Source organism: Xylocopa sonorina, chromosome 4 (assembly GCF_050948175.1).
Source record: "Xylocopa sonorina isolate GNS202 chromosome 4, iyXylSono1_principal, whole genome shotgun sequence".
Taxonomy (NCBI): Eukaryota; Metazoa; Arthropoda; class Insecta; order Hymenoptera; family Apidae; genus Xylocopa; species Xylocopa sonorina.
This window is the reverse complement of record NC_135196.1, coordinates 6,378,207-6,397,377: the sequence shown is the minus strand read 5'-3', so window position 1 is coordinate 6,397,377 and position 19,171 is coordinate 6,378,207. Positions and strand designations below refer to the sequence as shown.

The 19,171-nt window shown below is 38.1% G+C and overlaps 1 protein-coding gene across 14 annotated transcripts in view; it reads right to left on the bottom strand.

Moving 5' to 3' along the window:
* Cic (Putative transcription factor capicua) overlaps positions 1 to 19,171 on the bottom strand; it is a 41,025-nt gene that overhangs the window by 2,810 nt on the left and 19,044 nt on the right. For 8 of the 14 annotated variants that reach the window (XM_076894188.1, XM_076894183.1, XM_076894190.1 and 5 more), the window contains 20 exons: positions 13,329 to 13,615; positions 10,441 to 10,829; positions 9,020 to 9,590; positions 8,669 to 8,932; positions 8,453 to 8,561; positions 8,141 to 8,347; positions 7,928 to 8,043; positions 6,968 to 7,827; positions 6,451 to 6,667; positions 6,002 to 6,082; positions 5,071 to 5,354; positions 4,537 to 4,947; positions 3,917 to 4,226; positions 3,506 to 3,828; positions 2,554 to 2,779; positions 1,902 to 2,105; positions 1,498 to 1,764; positions 1,197 to 1,395; positions 707 to 924; positions 141 to 620 (listed from right to left, as the gene is read on the bottom strand). In XM_076894188.1, the coding sequence (XP_076750303.1) occupies positions 141 to 620; positions 707 to 924; positions 1,197 to 1,395; positions 1,498 to 1,764; positions 1,902 to 2,105; positions 2,554 to 2,779; positions 3,506 to 3,828; positions 3,917 to 4,226; positions 4,537 to 4,947; positions 5,071 to 5,354; positions 6,002 to 6,082; positions 6,451 to 6,667; positions 6,968 to 7,827; positions 7,928 to 8,043; positions 8,141 to 8,347; positions 8,453 to 8,561; positions 8,669 to 8,932; positions 9,020 to 9,590; positions 10,441 to 10,809 (5,716 nt within the window). In that variant the 5' untranslated portion in view covers positions 10,810 to 10,829; positions 13,329 to 13,615. The remainder of the gene's footprint in view (positions 1 to 140; positions 621 to 706; positions 925 to 1,196; positions 1,396 to 1,497; positions 1,765 to 1,901; positions 2,106 to 2,553; positions 2,780 to 3,505; positions 3,829 to 3,916; positions 4,227 to 4,536; positions 4,948 to 5,070; positions 5,355 to 6,001; positions 6,083 to 6,450; positions 6,668 to 6,967; positions 7,828 to 7,927; positions 8,044 to 8,140; positions 8,348 to 8,452; positions 8,562 to 8,668; positions 8,933 to 9,019; positions 9,591 to 10,440; positions 10,830 to 13,328; positions 13,616 to 19,171) is intronic. The other 6 variants (XM_076894192.1, XM_076894194.1, XM_076894193.1 and 3 more) reach the window with 6 other exon arrangements.

The window sequence follows — 19,171 nt, the reverse complement described above, 5'->3', positions numbered from 1 at the left end:
AAATTAAATTTCCAAAAATCATTTTCTGGATGCTTTAAGTTACCCGATTAAATTCGAATATGCTGGTTCGATACCTGGTCGATTTAAATTTAAGCGGATACCAGTGTATTTAGAAACGCAAAAAAGTATTCAATAATTACCAGTCACGTTAGGTGAAGGTTCAGAAACAGGTAGTGGACTAACCAGACTATTAGCACTCATAGGTGTTGCGTTAGCTTTCAACTTTTGCCTGACTTCTCTGATTTTCAATTGCAAGCTTGTCTTATTAGGAAATATATCTGAATGCTTAGCTTGAAAAGTCGTGGTAGCTTGCGTTGAAGGAAAGTAGCCGTGTTCTTGAAATAATTGCATAACAAGATGCCGGCGCTGTTCCAGTACTTTCCTATGGCCCCGTTCGTTTTCACTCCTACCAATTCCTATAGAGTTCCCAGCACCTCCTCCAGGCGTTTTTGGTGTCCTGGGAGAACTAGCATCAACGTCCCCTACCAGGTCGGTGTTAGTTCTATACGCGTCAACGTTAAAATCTGGACCAAAGAACGTATTTCCCGTCAACTTAACACTGGAAGTTGATTTTGGAGTTGCGGACACTGACGTGTCTGACTCGATATCGTCCTCATTCACTGTTAAACGAATGAAACATTTTCATTAAAGTAAAATTACGATTCGTATGACGGATGCATTTTTCTAAAATCATCGAAATGATTACTTGTGGGCCTATGAGGTCCTTGCGCAGATTTTTTCCGATAACTTTGCATTTGCATTGACGATTGTAAATTAGATGGGTGTAAGCCAGATGTTACTACCGAACCGTGACCAGACGAACCCGCTGTGTTCATACTGATTGCACTTGGACTTTGTATGTCTTCTGGTTTAAATTCTGGTAAAGATGAGAATTTTTCTTGGAAATTCACTTGCTCGAGAACTCTGTAATTACAATTCTAATGTGTATTATATATTATATACTGCAAATTTCAATTAATTTATCTCTTATTCAATATCTTAACATTGTATACAATGTACCTCTCTCTTTCTCTCTTTCTCTTTCTCTTTTACAAACTGAAACTATGGTTAATGTTACAATTAAACTTTGCTATAAATGCAGTACGGTCTCTGTGTAGCATTACTTTGACCATAATCTATATGAGATCTGTGATTATAAACGGTTAAATAATTATAAACTATTTATCCCGTTATACCTGTCCATTCCATCTTCAACATTTTTCTTGAAGAACGAACCCTTTTTCGTAGATGGCGATGGAGAAGCATGAGATTCTGAGAAATTTTGTTGCTGTTGTATCTGCTCTGCAGTTTGAGATGTATTCGTTTGTGAACGATTGTCGCAATGTTGAGACGTCAGAGGCCCATGGTCTCCTGCATTTGATGTGGGAGGCATTGCTGTGGGAAAGAGTAAATGAAACGCAAAATATACGAGTGATATTTATTAAAGCAGTGTTTATATTTAGTATCTAAATTTTAAAAGATTCTATAATATCATACCCATTGATTGTCTCCTTTGTAACGGTGCACGACCCAGTTGTGCCGGAGTAGGAGCAAGCATAAAAGTACCCTTACTTGGACCTATATCGTTAGATTGGGACTCATCCATCGAATATGATTTATTTGTAGTAATTTCGGTACTACCGTGGTTACTAAGAGGTGTATGAGGAGTATGTGGAGTAGATGGTTGTTTCAGTTTATCGTTTGTAGCAGGCAAAAGAATATTCACTGTGTCTTTTCTATCTTGTTCGGATTTAACATTAGTCACTAAAAAGGAACAACGGTGATTTTTAATTCTTTCTCGATGTATGCACACAAGTTGAATAATCAGAATTATTTTAACAACATTAAAGATTATATGATTATTAAGACTAACGTTGTTCAGAAAGTTATGTGTAACATACCATAAAATTGGGCATGATTAGTTCCTATTTGATTCTCATTTTTCTCAAGTTCTGCAAGACGTGCTATTGGATGGCCAATTCCTCGATAAGTCGATGTAGTGGGAGTTGTCGAAACTGAATAGGGTTTGCTCACTATAACACTTTGGGTTTCCATCTTATTACCAGAAACTAAACCTTGCGAAGATATGTTGCGATTGCCAGCATCTGTAATAATACACATTTATTCTATATACACATTATGCTTTTCGAATATGTTGTGAAAATCAACATTTTGAACAACATTTTTTTCAGTACATGTTACTACCAATCTCTTAACTTTCAAGATATTCGCAAAAGGCTGTCACTACAGTGAATTCTATCTGTTATTGTGCATTCGTGGCAGCGTATAGTAACAGACCTTTCTTATAGCCTCGCTTATGCAGATATACAAAAGATTTCCATCTAAAGAATGAAATGGATCAATGTATTTAGAGAGTAACCGATACTGACACGTATATGGCCACGGATACACGATTGTGAGGCAGAATTCATTATATATAGGTAGTAATTTTTCTTCGCAAATGTCTCGAAAATTAAGAAAATCCGACAGTTAAAAAATTGTTCAAATTTGGTTGAATGCATGAAATGATTTGATGGTGATAAATCAGCTTACCTGAGATAGGTATATGGAATCCGTACATCCGGGGATGTGGTGGTGTTGGACCAAGAAACTGCGATCCCTGCTGCGGTTTGGAAACAGCCACCAAATCGTTATCGAGAAATGTTAGAGTGAACGATGGTTGATAAGGGACAGCTGAAGTAAGGGGGCGAAGAATAGTGCCTAAAGACTGCAACGGCTGCTGTTGTTTAAACAGAGCCATCATAGGTTTCGATCCAATCTGTCAGTATTGTTAAACTTTTGTAGTTTAATCTTTGAGTTTATTCGCATGTGTTTACGTAGAACTCTTTGAAGAAAATCTAAGAGTTCGCTGCTCCCTCAATTCAGGTTTTAATATTAAAAAGTAAAAAAAGAAAAAGAAAATAACATCGCAGCAAGGCAAGTAGGCACGTGCGAATAGCACTCGAATTACACATAAATATCATAGTAACTATTCATACCCTATTCTCAGACAGTTTTTAAAAACAACTATCTTAAGGATAAATAATTAACTACTCGTTTGAGCACAAAAAAAAGTAATTGTATATACATACATTAAAAGTACTCCTTATGGTGGATATTGCCTTTTATATTCTTTTTTTTCTGTCGAGATCATATTTTCTTTATTTAAAACGAAGTTATATTGCCCGGAATATTTGTTATAATTATTTATGTAAAAGCCGGTACAAATAATCCACAAAATGTTGCTTACTTCTAAAAGTAAGGTAGACGTTGAAACACGTACCATAGATTTTTTACTCAAACGATAATTATAGATTTTTCTAGGTATTCACACATGCCTGAATGAAAAGGAGTATTTTACAGAGGATTTTAGGAGAATAAGATATTTTAAGCCTCTCAATTCTATCATTCATCATTATATACAGGTTTACTTCGTCTGGATTATTTTAGGTATGTATGTTACTATTATTATACATGTTCAAATGTCTATAGCTATAATACTTACAGAATGTAAAACCGGTGCAGCCGTAAATTTAGGCATGTTCCTTCCATTCTCGTGAATGCTCGCTACTAGATTGCTCATACTGTATTGAGTACTGTACTGTTGTTCAGTTTTTACTGGTTCCGGTTTGATTACTTTTGGGGATATTGGCATGGTTATGAAAGCTCCACCAGTAGGTTGAAAGCCTGATACTCCAGTCGGGTTTACAGGACTATGATAAGGATATGTGCTGGACAAAACCGATACAGTTCCTCCTTTATCCATAGAAGTATGGTGGTATTTCGTTGTGGTTTCAATACCTGTCGAAGGTATACTGGACAAACGTGCTAGACAGATGAATAAATTCACTGTACTATACTACATTACGATGTTATATATTACAATATATTAATTTAATCGAACATCAAAACGAACCTTTTATTGGTTTAGGCCTACACGTTACTTCCTGCTTCACGGTTATCGACTCTCTCTTTTGACCACTCATAGGAGAGAATCTTGGTTGTGTATAACATTTCTTCTCACCATCCTCATCTTGCACATCATTGTCACTATCCGTTAACTTGTCTTTACATTTTAAATCTATCTCTGGCTGTGGATCCTCACAGATTACCATTTGATCTTCGTCCGATGCATTACCATCTTCATCCTGTTTTATGTCGGGTTCTGTATTTTCGACAGGCATAGGCATTTCCATTATCCGATGTGTGTGCGACTGATTGATAACCTGAATAAAAGAAACCCCATCAGCAAAAATGAAAATAAAAATGTCTAAAATATAAGTTTAGTTCTAATTATTTTTCTTGTCTAAAAAATAAAAAAAAAAAAAGAAAAAACTGGTTTGGCATCAGAAGAGATAAATACAAATCTTAAAAAATAGAATATAAAAATTGTTTGTTAAAATACAACGCAAATGAGTAGTGTGCTTTCTTTTTTCAGACACTTTCGCTTAGCTTATAATCCTAGTCGGTATATAAGTGCTTATTTTTCACCTCTCACATATAGAATATATGTTCTAATCAAGATTAAATATTTACCTCAATCGTAGGAGCTTCATTATACACTGCCGTAACTGGTACAGTAATTTCATCGGTGGCCCTTGGCGTTAAAGGTATGTCATCCGCTGGTGGTCCCATATCCGTATCTTCTCCGGTACTATTCAGTTTTCCTCGAGATTCACTACCCTTGAAACTTGTCGTCGAAGATTTTCGCCTGTCCTTACTGCACCATTTCCAATCTGGATGCGCTTTAAAATGTGCCTCCTTCACCTCTGAAGCAAGATCGTGGTACTTCTGCTTTTCTTCCGAACCTAAAGCGTACCACCATTCTCCCAATATTTTAGATACAGTACGGTTATCTTGATTTGGATGTCTCTGGTGCACCAATGCGCGATGCCGTTTAGAGAAAATCATAAATGCGTTCATCGGTCTACGTATTCTGTCTTTAGTCTGAAAAATTGGATCAATTATCAAATTTTGTAAGTAGAGAACCGTAATATATATCTAATTTTTTTAAAACAACGTCATGTATTTCAAAATAGAATTGGTAATATCTTCGACATTTAAACTTACTTTAAGTGGACTTTGAGGTTCTTTAGAATGCAAAGCGCTAAGGGATTGACTGCGTCGCTTATTAGCATTAGCCTCGACTTCTGCAGGAGTTGTCGGTTCTGCTTCGAAAACATCGTCGTCTTCTTCTTCAGCAGGTGTAATAGGATCTGGACCGGGTCCAGATCCATCCTCGCCAGGTGTGCTCATGCTAATTGGAATCGGCGGTGCACTCAAAGGTGGACTCAGTGCAGATGGTGGAGGACTTACTTCCGATTGATCCAGTACTGTTGTCTGCCAGGGGAAAGCTGAAATTAAATTCTTCATATTAGTTACAATGTCCTAATTAAATAAGGGTACGAAACGACGCCTAATAATTGAATATCTCAGTTATAATTATACATTGCAGTGATTAAAGAAAGACATCCGAACAAAATTTTCTGTAGTTGATCTATGTACTGGTACTTATATATAATGGACAAAAATCGCTAGTCACCCCTCCCCAACATTAAAGCAACATTAAATAGTAAATATAACTTGTTTTCAGATTAAGATCTGATGAAACACAATTGAAAGTGACTAAAAAAGTTAATTAGCAACATTTTTCTTTTATATGCACAATGATACACATTCTAATATATAATTAACAAATAATGAAAAAATGTAAGTTAAATGTTATAAAATGTATAAGTTAAGATATTTTACCCAAAATGTTGATGTTGACAATTAGTTATGTAAGAGGTATTCGTACAATTTGTATCAATTATTTTCTTAATACATAACATAGAAGAATATATCCAGTGTCCCCATTTTTCAATATAAAATTACATATTTATTAAGTATAATTTATATTTATTTAACGATCGACAAGGAAAATGATATGTACCATTGATAGCATAGTTTACAACAAATATGAGGGTAATCATAAATCTTTTTTGGCAGTGAGAACTCAAACCTTTTTTCCAGTTGCGCACTGCATTGTTCAGTAATGATGGGGGATGGGGCTGATATGCAGGAGGAACGTCATGGCTGCCATCTGTGAAAGCCTTATAGTTTAGTCATATTCACTAATATTACAATGGTATTAATACAAACTAATGAAATGAAATAGTACATTAAAATATGGCCATTTCGTGACACTGATAACTTACTGATATCTGACACTGATCTAGTTTAATTTACATAACAATATGTAGGCTTGATTAAGATATGCAAAGTAAAAGTGAGCTTTTGACGCAAAGTTATTTAGGTAAAGTTTCACGCGAGTTATAACAGTGATGTTAAAAAAAACAAGACAACAGAAATGTTTAATTATATAAGAATAAGAAAAAAGATGAAACGTAGACGATAAACTGTTGCATATATATAAAAACATGGTGATTATGATGTCCGTTTTGAACTTACACAAAACTCCGTTATTTTTCGAATTTTCTTCTCTAGATGGTTGCGTTTTAGGAATTTGTACCAAATGCCCAGATTGTACGATTACGTGCTGGAAGACACTTGTTGGGGTAGATGGATTTGAAGCTTCAGTAGCGGTTGTCATCACAACGCTTGTGGGTGGTGGTTGTGTTCTTTGCATGTCCATATGCGTAGATACGTGGGTGGCCACTTTACTTGCCTAATAATGAAAGATATTTTATATTATTTTATAGTTTTTAACAATATATACAGTACATAGCCGATCCAACAAGACAAGGCAATAGATATGAGTAACACGTTCGCATGCTCAATTACAGTTTACTGTCACTCGTCGTGGGGTTCTCGAATCCATGAATCGACCCTATCCTGGAATAAGCATATGCTTCGATCGCATATTTGCGTGATATAATTTATATGTACTACTTCGTCTCGTTTGATCAACTATATAATTCTCTTCGTCGTAGAAAAATAAGTAAACTGTAATACTAAAGCTGCTTACTTGTTGCAAACCGGACAATTTTTCAACATGGACGGACGAGACAGCAGGTGACTGTGGAGGTTGACATTGCGTTTGATGTAACGTTACCGGATGCTGATTTAAGTGATTCATTAACGCTGGTCTGTATTTATCATCCTGGTTAGTTATATGGCCTGCTGCGGACACATCCATACTGTTCTTTATCACAAGATACTTTTTTTCGTGTTGATGATGCTGCTGCATCACGTAAATTGGCTGATTTTGTGTTTGAGGCTGAGCATAATCAACCGGCTGTTCCAAAGGCTTATGCAGTAGCGTCAGGTTTTGCGGCGTTGGCGCAGATAATGACATATGAGGCGAATGAGATGGTTTCAGTATTTGTGGGTTTTGCTCTGGAATTTCAGAATGCCCGGGAAAACCGTTATTCGTCGTAAGCGCATGTTGAAGGATGATGCCTTGCTGTTGAGCTATAGTCGTTACAACCGATGGATGTCGCGGCGGCGGGCTTTGCTCCGACCATGACATGTTAGATCCAGGTATGCCACGACTAACGGGAGAGATTCTTATCACGCTTGTTCCTATGCTAGCAGGGGCAGTTGGAGCTGGTCGATTTGATCTAACCACTCGATTAGGTTCAGGTTTTATCACCTGCTGTTGATACTGAGTAATGAAAGTGGATTGAGTAGGTGAATGTTTCCACTTCGCACCAGGCGAAATTAATGGAGCTGCATGATGAGCAGGACTTGAAATGGGCATAAACACGTTGTTTTGATTGAGACCCAAAGGCGGTACTGGAGACTGATTAATGCAAGGGGATATCGAAGATTGTCCAGTTGGCGACGAAAAGGCTGGAGTTGCTGATCTGGAACTTCCCAAGGAAACTGTAAAAAAAGTAATATTAAAATATCGTTGTTAAATTAAAAATATAGATTTCTTGGTACAATATTAAAATTGTCGCGCGGTGTATAAAAAAATGTTTACCAAGCATGTTAGCTGCTTCGGTTTCATCTTGATCAAATCGACCGGTAATTCTCCTGTCTCCATAATTCGGAGAAGTGTCAGAATCTCTGGATGTTTCTTCGCCATCCATTTTACCACTGAAAAAAGAAACATTAAATAGTTCACTTCTATTATTTTTCTTCTAACTATCTAATATAGTAACTATAATAGTTGTAAATTGCAGCATTTTCTTACCCAGAAAAGGTATTCGCCGGACCTCTGAGACAAGATCCTTTCAAGTTAAGATGACGAGAACAATATCCTCTTCGTTGACTTTCTTTGGAACATCCTTCTTTACTACAGAGTCTACGCCATTGTTTACCGTTGAATTTTTTCCTAACTCCACTTGGTGCAGCCACTACATCACCTTTTTTATATCTATGTGGCGTCGCCGCCTGAGATCTATTTAGGATTTCGATATACAACGATAGGTTTATACTTTCGCTAGATCCCTTAGACTTTTTATCAAACATAATAATCAAACATAATTGAATAAATCCTTATTACCTGGGCGTGGCTGCTTGAGAACGAGGAGTTATACTGCGTTCAACTAAACTACTGGTACTTCCTCGACTTTGCATGCTGCTTCTTTTACTGCTCCCTGACAATTTTGCGTCTGTCAGTTGAATATATTTACGTTACTATCGTTTTTTCACTAACTTCGTAATCGATGGAGCATACAACATAGACCATAATATCTAGGCAAAACGAATTTAATCTGACCTGCATCTGAAGGGAATGTAATATCTTCCCTATCTAAGTCATCTTCACTTTCTAAATCATCATACGGTCGGCTTCCATTACTTAATGCTGTAGTGGCAGGATGTGCAGATGTGCCTAAAGTCATAAGAGGACTAGTTCCAGTCGTTCTGTAGTAACCACCTGTGTCGCTATGAGTTGATATATGAGATGTGTGGTGAGAAGTGTGATGGAGTTGCATAATTGGCACTGCTGTCGGAGCTTCTGAGGAATTTCGATACCCATGTTCTGAAACGGATAAAGATACGGGCGACGGATGATTTAAGATGAGCACAGAGGCAAGTTTCGTGGTTGATATGCGTGTAACTATTATACCGTATACAGCAAACTCCGTACCAATTCCTTCGATCCTCGAAGAATCACAGTCTTCCAGTCCCTCTTCTAATTCGTCCCACCATGGAGGTAACACTAATCGCAGATCCGCGCGTTTCACGACAAAACTTTCACTTTGATCATCTTCCCTTGGTATTTTAACAACAAAACGCTTAGGCTTCGTTAGAATCTTGCACACTGTCCCTTTTACAAACACCTGATTGTTCGACGTCGGACACCTGATACAAACTTTCGCATCCAAAGTCACTTGCCCAACCGACGGGCTCGCGTCACCTATCACATCGTATCTACCGGCGCCGAGAACGTCAGTGTAACGCATCAGTTTTCTCTCCCCGTCGAACTCTATGTAAATTTCGCCTTGGACAACGTTACGTATAACACCCGGATAATAATATGAATCCCTTAAAGCTAACACTCTGTGGTCGCGCCACTCACTGAGATCAATAGCAACAGTAGCAGGCCGAGGACGAGAACGTAACGGCTCTTCTCGAACAGAATAATCCACTGCTGTACTTTGGGGTGGTAAAACTACCACCGAATGTGCCGGAGATACCTGTTAAAATACCAACGATCAATTAGTGTGTATATATATATATATATGTTCAGTGCTCAAGACTGCCAGCTATTCGATGAGAAGAGCAAAATTGATTGCGCGTTGAATACTGACAAGAATGGCACAGCAACAATAACGCAAGATTCGCTAGTGATAAGTAGCAAAAAAGTTTTGGTAACCACGATTTAACAATTCCCCATAAAACGAAATAATTGAATACGAATTACGATCTAAATGAGCTTAATCTGAATATTGTCAAACGGGGGGAGTGTTCTATGTTTATGACATATTGGAAGAAAAAGTCGCTGGTATACGTAAAAACAGAAGCAGTTAATCGAGAAAAAGTTTCGCTACAGCTCATAAATATCCGAATATTATACCAGACTCGTAGTAATAGTGCATGAATGTTAAGTATGTAAATTAATGACAAATTGGTGACTAATAACAGGTACTTAACACCTTTTTACGCATCCTATGAATCATTACGTTTAGATTGCTTATTAAAAAAAAATTGTATGAATAGCGCACAAAAATGAAATATAATATAATTGATTTGCCATTTGGCCTGCCAATAAAACAATTGATTCGAACAATTAACGAATAACAGAGTAGTTCGATACAATTTATCAACTACAAACGCCAATTGTAGTACTGACTTGTTGTACTGACTTTAATGAATTAGTAATTGCTTTTAAATATATAAATGTGCCTTTTTTCGTATTAATTGAGCTACCTGATTCGCAAAAGGATGCACTTCCTAAAGAATATCCCTGAAAATTTAATCGTCGATTCGTCTGTTCGATTATCTCACCAATTCGTTGATACTGCTACCGTGGTTTATTATACGCACTTGATAACAATCGGATTCTTGCTGTTGCGGAGACTGCCGGGTGGCTAGGGTTGATTGCTGAACTAAACTTGATTGACCGAGTGGCATATTCGGTGTCCGCATGTTCATATTGTTTATGTTGCTGGTTACATTACTGGTTTTGTCCATCTCCTCTAGCTCGGATGGATCAAACTTTCGTTTCTTTGGAAGTTTCTTAGCACTGATCGTTGGATCCGAAGGATCCCGCTGTGGAGGCGCCGGCGGCGGGGGTGGTTGTTCCGGAATAGATTTTTCTTCAATCGAACTGCCGCCACCACCCCCGCCTGCTCCATACTGTCCGCCTCCAAGGGGATCCCGTTTTTCGTGCATCTCAGAATGAGCAGTCAGCATTGTGGCCACCTCACGCTGCTCTGAAAATTAAAAACGATTTATCAGAATTTCCTCTGCCAAACACGTTTCACCAACAGTTTTTAGATCTTCGTATTTTCTAACTTTTCAGAAATTGGAGATAATACACTCGGATTCGATTCTAATAGTTTGCAGCTATATCTTATCCTTGTGCATTCATACTATTTACTTGAGTTTTAATATCGAAGAAGAAAATTTATAAAAATTGGGCATACTTTAAAAAACTCCTGGACCAACTTCTGTTCTGTTAAATTTCGCTCTGGAGAATTAAAAATAGAAAATAACATGGATCGATATTTTTGTACATTACGCAAGTGTATAATGTAGAAAGTACTTTTGTAAAAGAATTTTTTCGAATTCAAAAGACTGATGTGACTTATGATCGTTAAAATGGAACGGTGTACGATACGATAAAATTCCTGTTTAAAAACTGTTTTTGTTTCAATATTTTCGTCCCATAATCGTATCATATATGTAGAGTAATATAAAATAAAACGCAATTGATTAAACTCGCGCAAGACAGTATAAATGCACTCTCTTTAATTTACTTAATTCATTTAATAGATATTAATAAGTGACCATAAAATATTTGGTATCGATATCTCTATGCGCTAATTAAATCAACAAAATAACAATAAAGAGTGTTCATTTTTCGTTCGTCCGCATCAATACCCCTTTTGAACGTTCATGAATAACGTCAGTTGTGAAAAAATGATTTATAAAGCGAAAATGACAACACAGTAATGAAATTAACAATAAAAAATGATACGAAGGCTATAAAAGCGATAAAGACCATTAAAATAAAGTCATTAATTTCGGTTTTGTGCTATTTCGACACCAGCACATTATCTTGGCTATACAAATTTTGTTGCTATAAAAAGTTTTCCTTCGGTTCGTTCATTGTTGTACAAATTGACCGACTTGCAAAAACTTAATTTCTCAGGACAGCAAGAAATTTTTTATTTCTCGCATAGAAGCCATTTTCACTGGGATACGTTTTATATCATACTTTTATGAGTGCATTTAAATACCTGTTTAGCGCATCAAGTAAAATAAAAAATATAAACATGCCGTGTAAACAACCATGTTAGTATTTATCTTAATTTTGCTAAAAATCGTAATTTCACAACTTTACACAGACATAATCGAGATGTAATTTTTTTCTTCTACCTTCTGCATTTTACTGTCTCAAATTATCTTTATACGAATCTAAATTCCTAATATTATCTCCATCTACATATGGGTCGTGGCAATACATGATATTACTTGAATGAACCTGCAAAAATTTACAGGGCACTTAAATAATGTATTGCCAAATTATTCCAACTTTTGCAAGATAGATTAATTATAGATTTATTGCTAATTCACGGTAAAGTGAAATAATATTATATAATCACTTGGAAGTTGATATCCTTTTTCCTGTTCATTAAAATATACTCGTCACGAATTATCAAAGTTTTTCTGGGGCAGAAATCATAAAGAAAGTAACATACCTAACTGTTATGCAATACACTCTCTTAATCGTAGGATGAAAAACGTATCAAATACTTTTCAACATTCAATGTATTGCAATACAAACTTTTTAACATTATATATTTAAAATGACTTTCTCCCGAGCGCATTAAGGACTTGTAACATAATATGTATTCATTACCATTATGCACTTTTCACATCGTATGAAATTTAATATGTACCGACCATAAAAACTTTAATAAACTCTACATATACTTATAGAATATTGGTGAATTAAATACTTCTTCTTGAAGTAACTAACATAATAATTGTTAAGCCAGATCAGAAATAGGTATTAACGCGAAACTATTTTAAAGATATTACAGTGAAAGAACAATGTCGCAAATATCTACGTATTCATATATTTAAATATCTTACACAGTGGTGTTCCACATTTGAAACTTATAGAACCGTTTGGTTACAACAAATGGCAGACATTTCTATCCTTGATTTCGTAATACGTATGAGCAGCGGTTACCTGCTATTACCTGATATATAAGTACATGTTGTCTCATTAAATTCCCATTTCATAACTCGCAGAGATTTATTTTAATAAGAAAACAAAAACTACGAATAGCTTTTAAATTTTACATTAGACGTTAATAATTCTTATACTCGATGTGTATAAAAAACAATTTCTTAAGAACGAAGAATCATCTGTTTTCACCATACGCGAATCAAATGTTTCTAATCAAATTAAACATACACATATGCAACGGATCGCAGACTCGTTCCTACTCTTCACTCCTCATTCTCAATTCCGATTTTTCGAAAATCTTTTATCCTCACATACGAAACTATGTGATGGAATGGACGTAATCTGACGCGAGAGAACGTTGACTCAAATTCTCAGTTATTCATCCATGAATCACCCTATCGTCCTTTCAATTTTTCCCGTTCTTTCTTCTTTTAATCCCCAGCGAATCGTCTACTCGTGATAACGAAACGATGCGATATCGAGATGTTAACATAATGAGATATATACTCACAGTCCGTACAGTCGAGAGGAGGCTGTGTGCTGAAATGTGGCGAGTTGAAGCTGGGAGGGTGGTGACACCGGCTGGGTGCATACCTCAGCACCCGGCTGTCGGGGACAGGATGCGTCGAGTCTGGGCTCTCTCGTCTTTGTCTATCTTGCGACAGGGTTGCTGTTCCCTCTCCCAACTCCAATTCTTCTTCCCAGCCCCAACTGCCGAGCATCCTCCTCCGAAAATTCTCCTCTCAGGCGAACACTTTCCTCTTCTTTCTTAATTATCTTGCACCTCTAGTCAATGTCCTGCGTAACAGAACGTGTTTCGGAACGGTTACTGAATAGGCCTCGCCGAGAGATGGTCAAGAAGTTCTTGCAACGGGATTTAGGGCTTGTGCCGTTTTTTCTCGGACGATCTCGTAAGAAAAAGGAGAAGACCGAGAAGAACGGCTGGAACGTTATTATGCCCCCTTTACGTGTATCGGCAATCGTCGCGTCATTAACCACCTAATTATTCGCGTTGTACAAGTTCGGGAGGATATTAACACGTTCAGTGCCACGTGGGGTGGAGTCCAAGGAAATTTGTAATCTGAACACCTCGAAAATGAAATTTATTCCTTTGATGTATTACGCGTCTTAACTCTACACCCCTTCCCTGGTATTTATGGTCTTTGTACTATTGTAAAGATTGCAAAGTGTATGCCAGAAGCAATATTAATTGGAAAGCGTGGCCTACGCTGGCCCACGCGTACCCCACGTGGCCTACATGAAGAGTATCCAAAAATCGACTCAGCACGTTGACTAACTAAAAAAAGTGCGATACATTGGTAACACGTGTATGTCTGTGGTTGTACGGTGCACGTGTTAAAATTGTATCTGAGGAAGACAAGATACAAAATTGTATAATATAAAGAAGCGTTGAATTTTTCTCTTGGGTATAAAATTTAACTTTCCACTTGATTTACTCGGTTTTTAATTAGGGAATTAAACCATGCGTTTTCTAATACAATGTCAATGGCATGGTATAACTAAAAAGATCGAAACACTTGCCAACTAAAGGAAATGTCAACGGTGACATTTAATAAAACTGGTTATACGATTCTGTATCTGCATGGTAGATGTAGATAGATGGAAAGACAGAGTAGATAAAGATAGGGACAAATACTTATGCGTAAGTAGATACATATATATATATATGTACATTTATGCATAAATGTAGAAAGACAAAGAATAACGGCAAAGTGGAAATTATGACTCAACGTAACTACTAACAGCTAAGAGTTAATATTTTCCACATTTCACGAACTATCAAACGGTGTAAGTCTGTATCCCGAAGAAAAGGATTTCCATCTTTTCTTCTAAACAATTCTATTGGTATTGATCGTTAAAGAAGAATATCGAAACTACATCACATTTGGGCAAATGTATAAATTTCAATCCTTAAAACGTAAATACCTATATAAATGACACACGTATACGGATACACATACAAAATCACCGCTAATATCTAATTATTGGCTTGAATCGATCTTACTGAAAAACAACTTCAATCTCGCCCTAACAGCAGCATTGCAAGTATATTCGTGTAGAATCGTGTAGCGACTCGTTTCAGCAAGATAACACAGGAGATTAATGTTTAAACGATAACTTGCCCATTCGAATGCGAAGATTCCACCGTTAAACGAAGTTTAACGGTCTGAACGAATTACGGGAATCGTTCTTGAATTACAAAACGAAGAGGAACCGCGTTTTCGAATATCACTCGTAATAGAAAGGACCCGTACCTCCTTCCTCTCGACTCATCGTTTGAACACGCGCGAGCTATATCGTCTTCGCTATGAAAAAAAGAATCGCGCGCGAGCCAAAATCAATTTATTCGATCATCAATTGACACCAAATATAATTTTTACGTTCTCGATGGCACCACTCGACACGTCGAACTGCGATGCGTAACAAAAAGCATTCAGTATGTGCATAATCAGATTTTACGCACATCATTAAAAAACAATTGCGAAACTTTATGAAACAACTGTTGATCGCGTTCCTCCGAACACTTTTTTTTTATACGAACGGAATATCGACGATAAAAACAGCACTGAATATAGTCAATTTGTTGCGCGTACAAACATCTCCGTAGATAAGGAATAGTAATTTTTTTAAAATAGTAAAAATTGGAGGAACGAAGTAACTATTCAAAGACGATGTACCTGTTAATCTGGAAACGAGTACTGAATAATCGTTTATCCTTTATAAGTGTAATAACTATAATAACGAAATTGAAACCATTACTATAAAAAAAAGGAAATTGTCTGGACAACCTGTTCATATTGAATACGTGAAACGTAGTAACATATAATTACACACAACTTAATATCAGATAAATGGCGGGCTAGGTTTATGTAATAAAAGAATAAATTGTAGCGTAATTCCTTGTTTCTAGTAGCAACTTTCGTGTAGATGACTCATCGACGGCGACGCTGAACGAAAAAATATTTTTAGGAAATATTTGCAACGTTAGGTAAATCGAGGGACTCACAGGGCACAGAGCGCGTGTTAGCGGTTTCGGGAATTGGCCGATAATTGCGCAAACAAAACCAATACACTAATTCACACTGGCCACCGTGCGTTCGGATTTTTCTATCCATTCGGACGATTCAATAATTTATTATCGGAATAAAATGAGAAAGGGCGGAAAAACGTTCGAGCCGCGGCATCGAGTATCACCTCGACCTTCAGGCTGACAGGAATCGTGTTGAAAAAACACAGGATGACAGAACTGTATACACAAGCCAGGATTCACGTGTACGAGAGCCAGAGTAACAAGAAACGGAGATTGGCACGCGCGACATGGCCTATTCAAGAAATCATCGCGTTTCTTTCTTTAGCCGGCGAGGAACGATTGCGCGTCGAGCGGACTCTCACTTCCGTGCCGGCACCCGACGAAGATTTTCAGGGGCGACTAACGAGTAGTCAACAGGCACTTGGTCGTGGTCGTCGCTGCTGCCACCGTAGCCACGAACTACGAACAAGTGGAAGCGTGTACAGACGCATCGCATCGCGTCACATCACATCCGACCGGGGAACGTACGCGCACCCGTCGAGGGGGAGTACGGCACTTGCGAAAACGAGCAAACGAATACCGGAGGCGAGGATAGGAAAAGTTTCACGGTGAGGTGAAACAAAGTGAATCTCGCGCATCGATTGGAAATCACGCGCAACGCACGACGACAACAATGTGTGTATGTCCACCCCAATCGCGTCTCGGTTCTCCGCGTCTAGAAAAACGACGGGAAGGAAGATGAAGAGGATGCGACGCCAGACAAGGATAAAACCCGTATGCGCGACGTTCTTATCGCCGGTTCGAGTGAGCGAGCCGGTAAACAGAGGGCAAGAACAGAAAGAAAGCGATAGGAGATACAAGGGGAGAGGGGACGGAATGAAAGAGAAAGAGCGAGGAAAAGAGAGATGTTACCACATTTCTCCGCGTCCTACCACCTTCAACGCGATCGCTGCACTGACACTGAGCCGAGTTCGTCCCGTGGCCGAGGTTTCTCAGAGGAAAACAACGTTCCCGTGATTGCCGTAGTGTGGGTAAAGGACTAAGGGGGAATGCACTAACATCCCTACTCTCTACCACGAAGCTGACTCACGTTGGCTTGGCTGCCTTGCCTGCTCTGAAACCCTCCGCCATTGTGTCGTGTTGCTCGCCGTGCTCTCTCTCCCTCTCTCTCTCTCTCTCATTCCCCTTACTGTCTTATTCTTTCTCCTTTTAAAACTTCTCTCTCTTCTTCTTTTCCATCGTTCGCAAGCTTACTATACGAGTGTGCCGCACATCCCTGTGCGGTGGGGATCAGAATACACCCACAGTATCCTCTGCTTGTCGTAAGAGGCGACTAAAAGGGGGAAGAAAGAGTTAACTAAGATGTACAGAAGAGTAACGAATTCTAGTTAAGAAGAAGAACAATGTATGCAAAGATATTAAATGCGAAAAGTATGTAAGTAGGGATGCGAAGAAGAGAAAAAAAGATGGATATCTTCGCAAACGCCATCTACTGGCTATAAAAGACTAATTTGTAAAACCAGTGGAGAATAATAAACTGAGAAGCGAGTGTGGCGCGCGTGTTCACAGAAACACATGCGAGGGTGGCCGAATGTCTCTACATGTGTATCGGGACGAAATTCAAAACCTGTTACGTGACGGCCAGAAGATAGTACCGATGTCCGAGCCCAACCTGTCCATTTCTTCGCTCGTTTTCTTCCACCAAGAAAATCATTCTCGACCGATGCCTCGCTGTTACTTGTTCAGATGTTGCGCAAATACAGATTTCCCATTATTTTTACCTCGCCACCGGGAAGCAGACTCCCCTCGGCATTAAACCATGCCTGCCATTTTAAGAATGCAAACAGCGTCAAATATTCGCCGGTCTTTTCAATGAAACCGCTACACGTGGCTTACGTACGCCTTGAGCGTAACGCAGCAGATTATTGTTGCTTATATATGGAAAAAATTGAAACTTCAATACGTTTTACCTTGGCTATAATTACATGCCTCGCTCGTTTAGAAGTTCGGAAGCTTTCGAATGAATTCTACGTTTTTATCTAAAATTGCCCACGAGTTAAACATTTCAAGTATTAACGTACGTTTTTATATCCATCAAATTTATCAAATTTATGGTGTGCTCCGAAATTGTACGTTCTAGAAATTTAAGGAAAAATAGTCGATATGCAAATTAGAAGCCTGCAATTATCAATCGTACAGGAACTTATACCACGTAGATCGGTTAAATTTGCGACACTGATACACGAGTGTATCGTTAAGATTAACTTGCTACCATCAAGGTAGAAATGAGTCATCGCGTGTGAGTAATATGATAAAAGTAGGTTTCTAATTGTTGTATAGTCATACAACTACAAAATACTCCACGGTAGGAACGAGAAAGAAAATAATCTAATGGGTTGCGTATCCCAGTACATGTACACCTCATTGAACGTTCGCCGAAGTTAAATGAGTTATTAAATAATTCACAAATACGAAAGATAACGTGAGTATCGGTGAACGTGTTTGATATTCGTTTCGCTTACTCAGCACGCACTACGTACTTTCAAAGAAAAAAACATGAGTACGAAACGTAGAAAGAAGGGGAGAAGCACGTAGAAAGTAAAGTCTGAAGAACTTTTAGGCATTTCTTCGGCGTACTTGTTTACGCGGATACCAGCGGCGTGTCGCGTTACTAGTCATTCGATATTGTCAAAACAGGAGACTTCTTTAGCAAAGACAACCGAGGGCCGAAGTCACCCCCAATGGCGATCGAAAAGAGCCTACCGAAAATACCGTTCTAATTCAATTAGAGTAGGGTGCACGTGATGCGTGACGGAAAACAAGTGTATTCGAGGAATTACGTTTCCGAAAGTAATTAAATTGGCTACGAGAACGTAAACATCGATGGGAACTGGAACATACCGCGAGCCTACAATTTTATACGATCAACAAAGTCGAGTAAATGATTGGTATAAAAATCAAATTAACTGATACGTATTTAATATAATTTAATGACTAATATGCATCGAATTTTCATGAATAAAAAAGAAGAAGAAGAAGAAAGACGGATGCAAAGGTAAAGGGAAATGGCGGCGGATCGAAACAATCGTTTCGTACGCAACGTGAAATCCCACGATACAATGGACGAAATGAGTACATATTTTTGAAATGTCAGGCAGATGTTCCGTAAGATTGCGGAGATTCGAAAAGAAGAGTGCGCTTCTACGCAGGTTGCAACACACGCGGCGTACTCTAGCATGTAGGTAACACGTGGAAATCCGAGTGCGAGTTATATACACGAATGCCCACGCGATACACCGCGT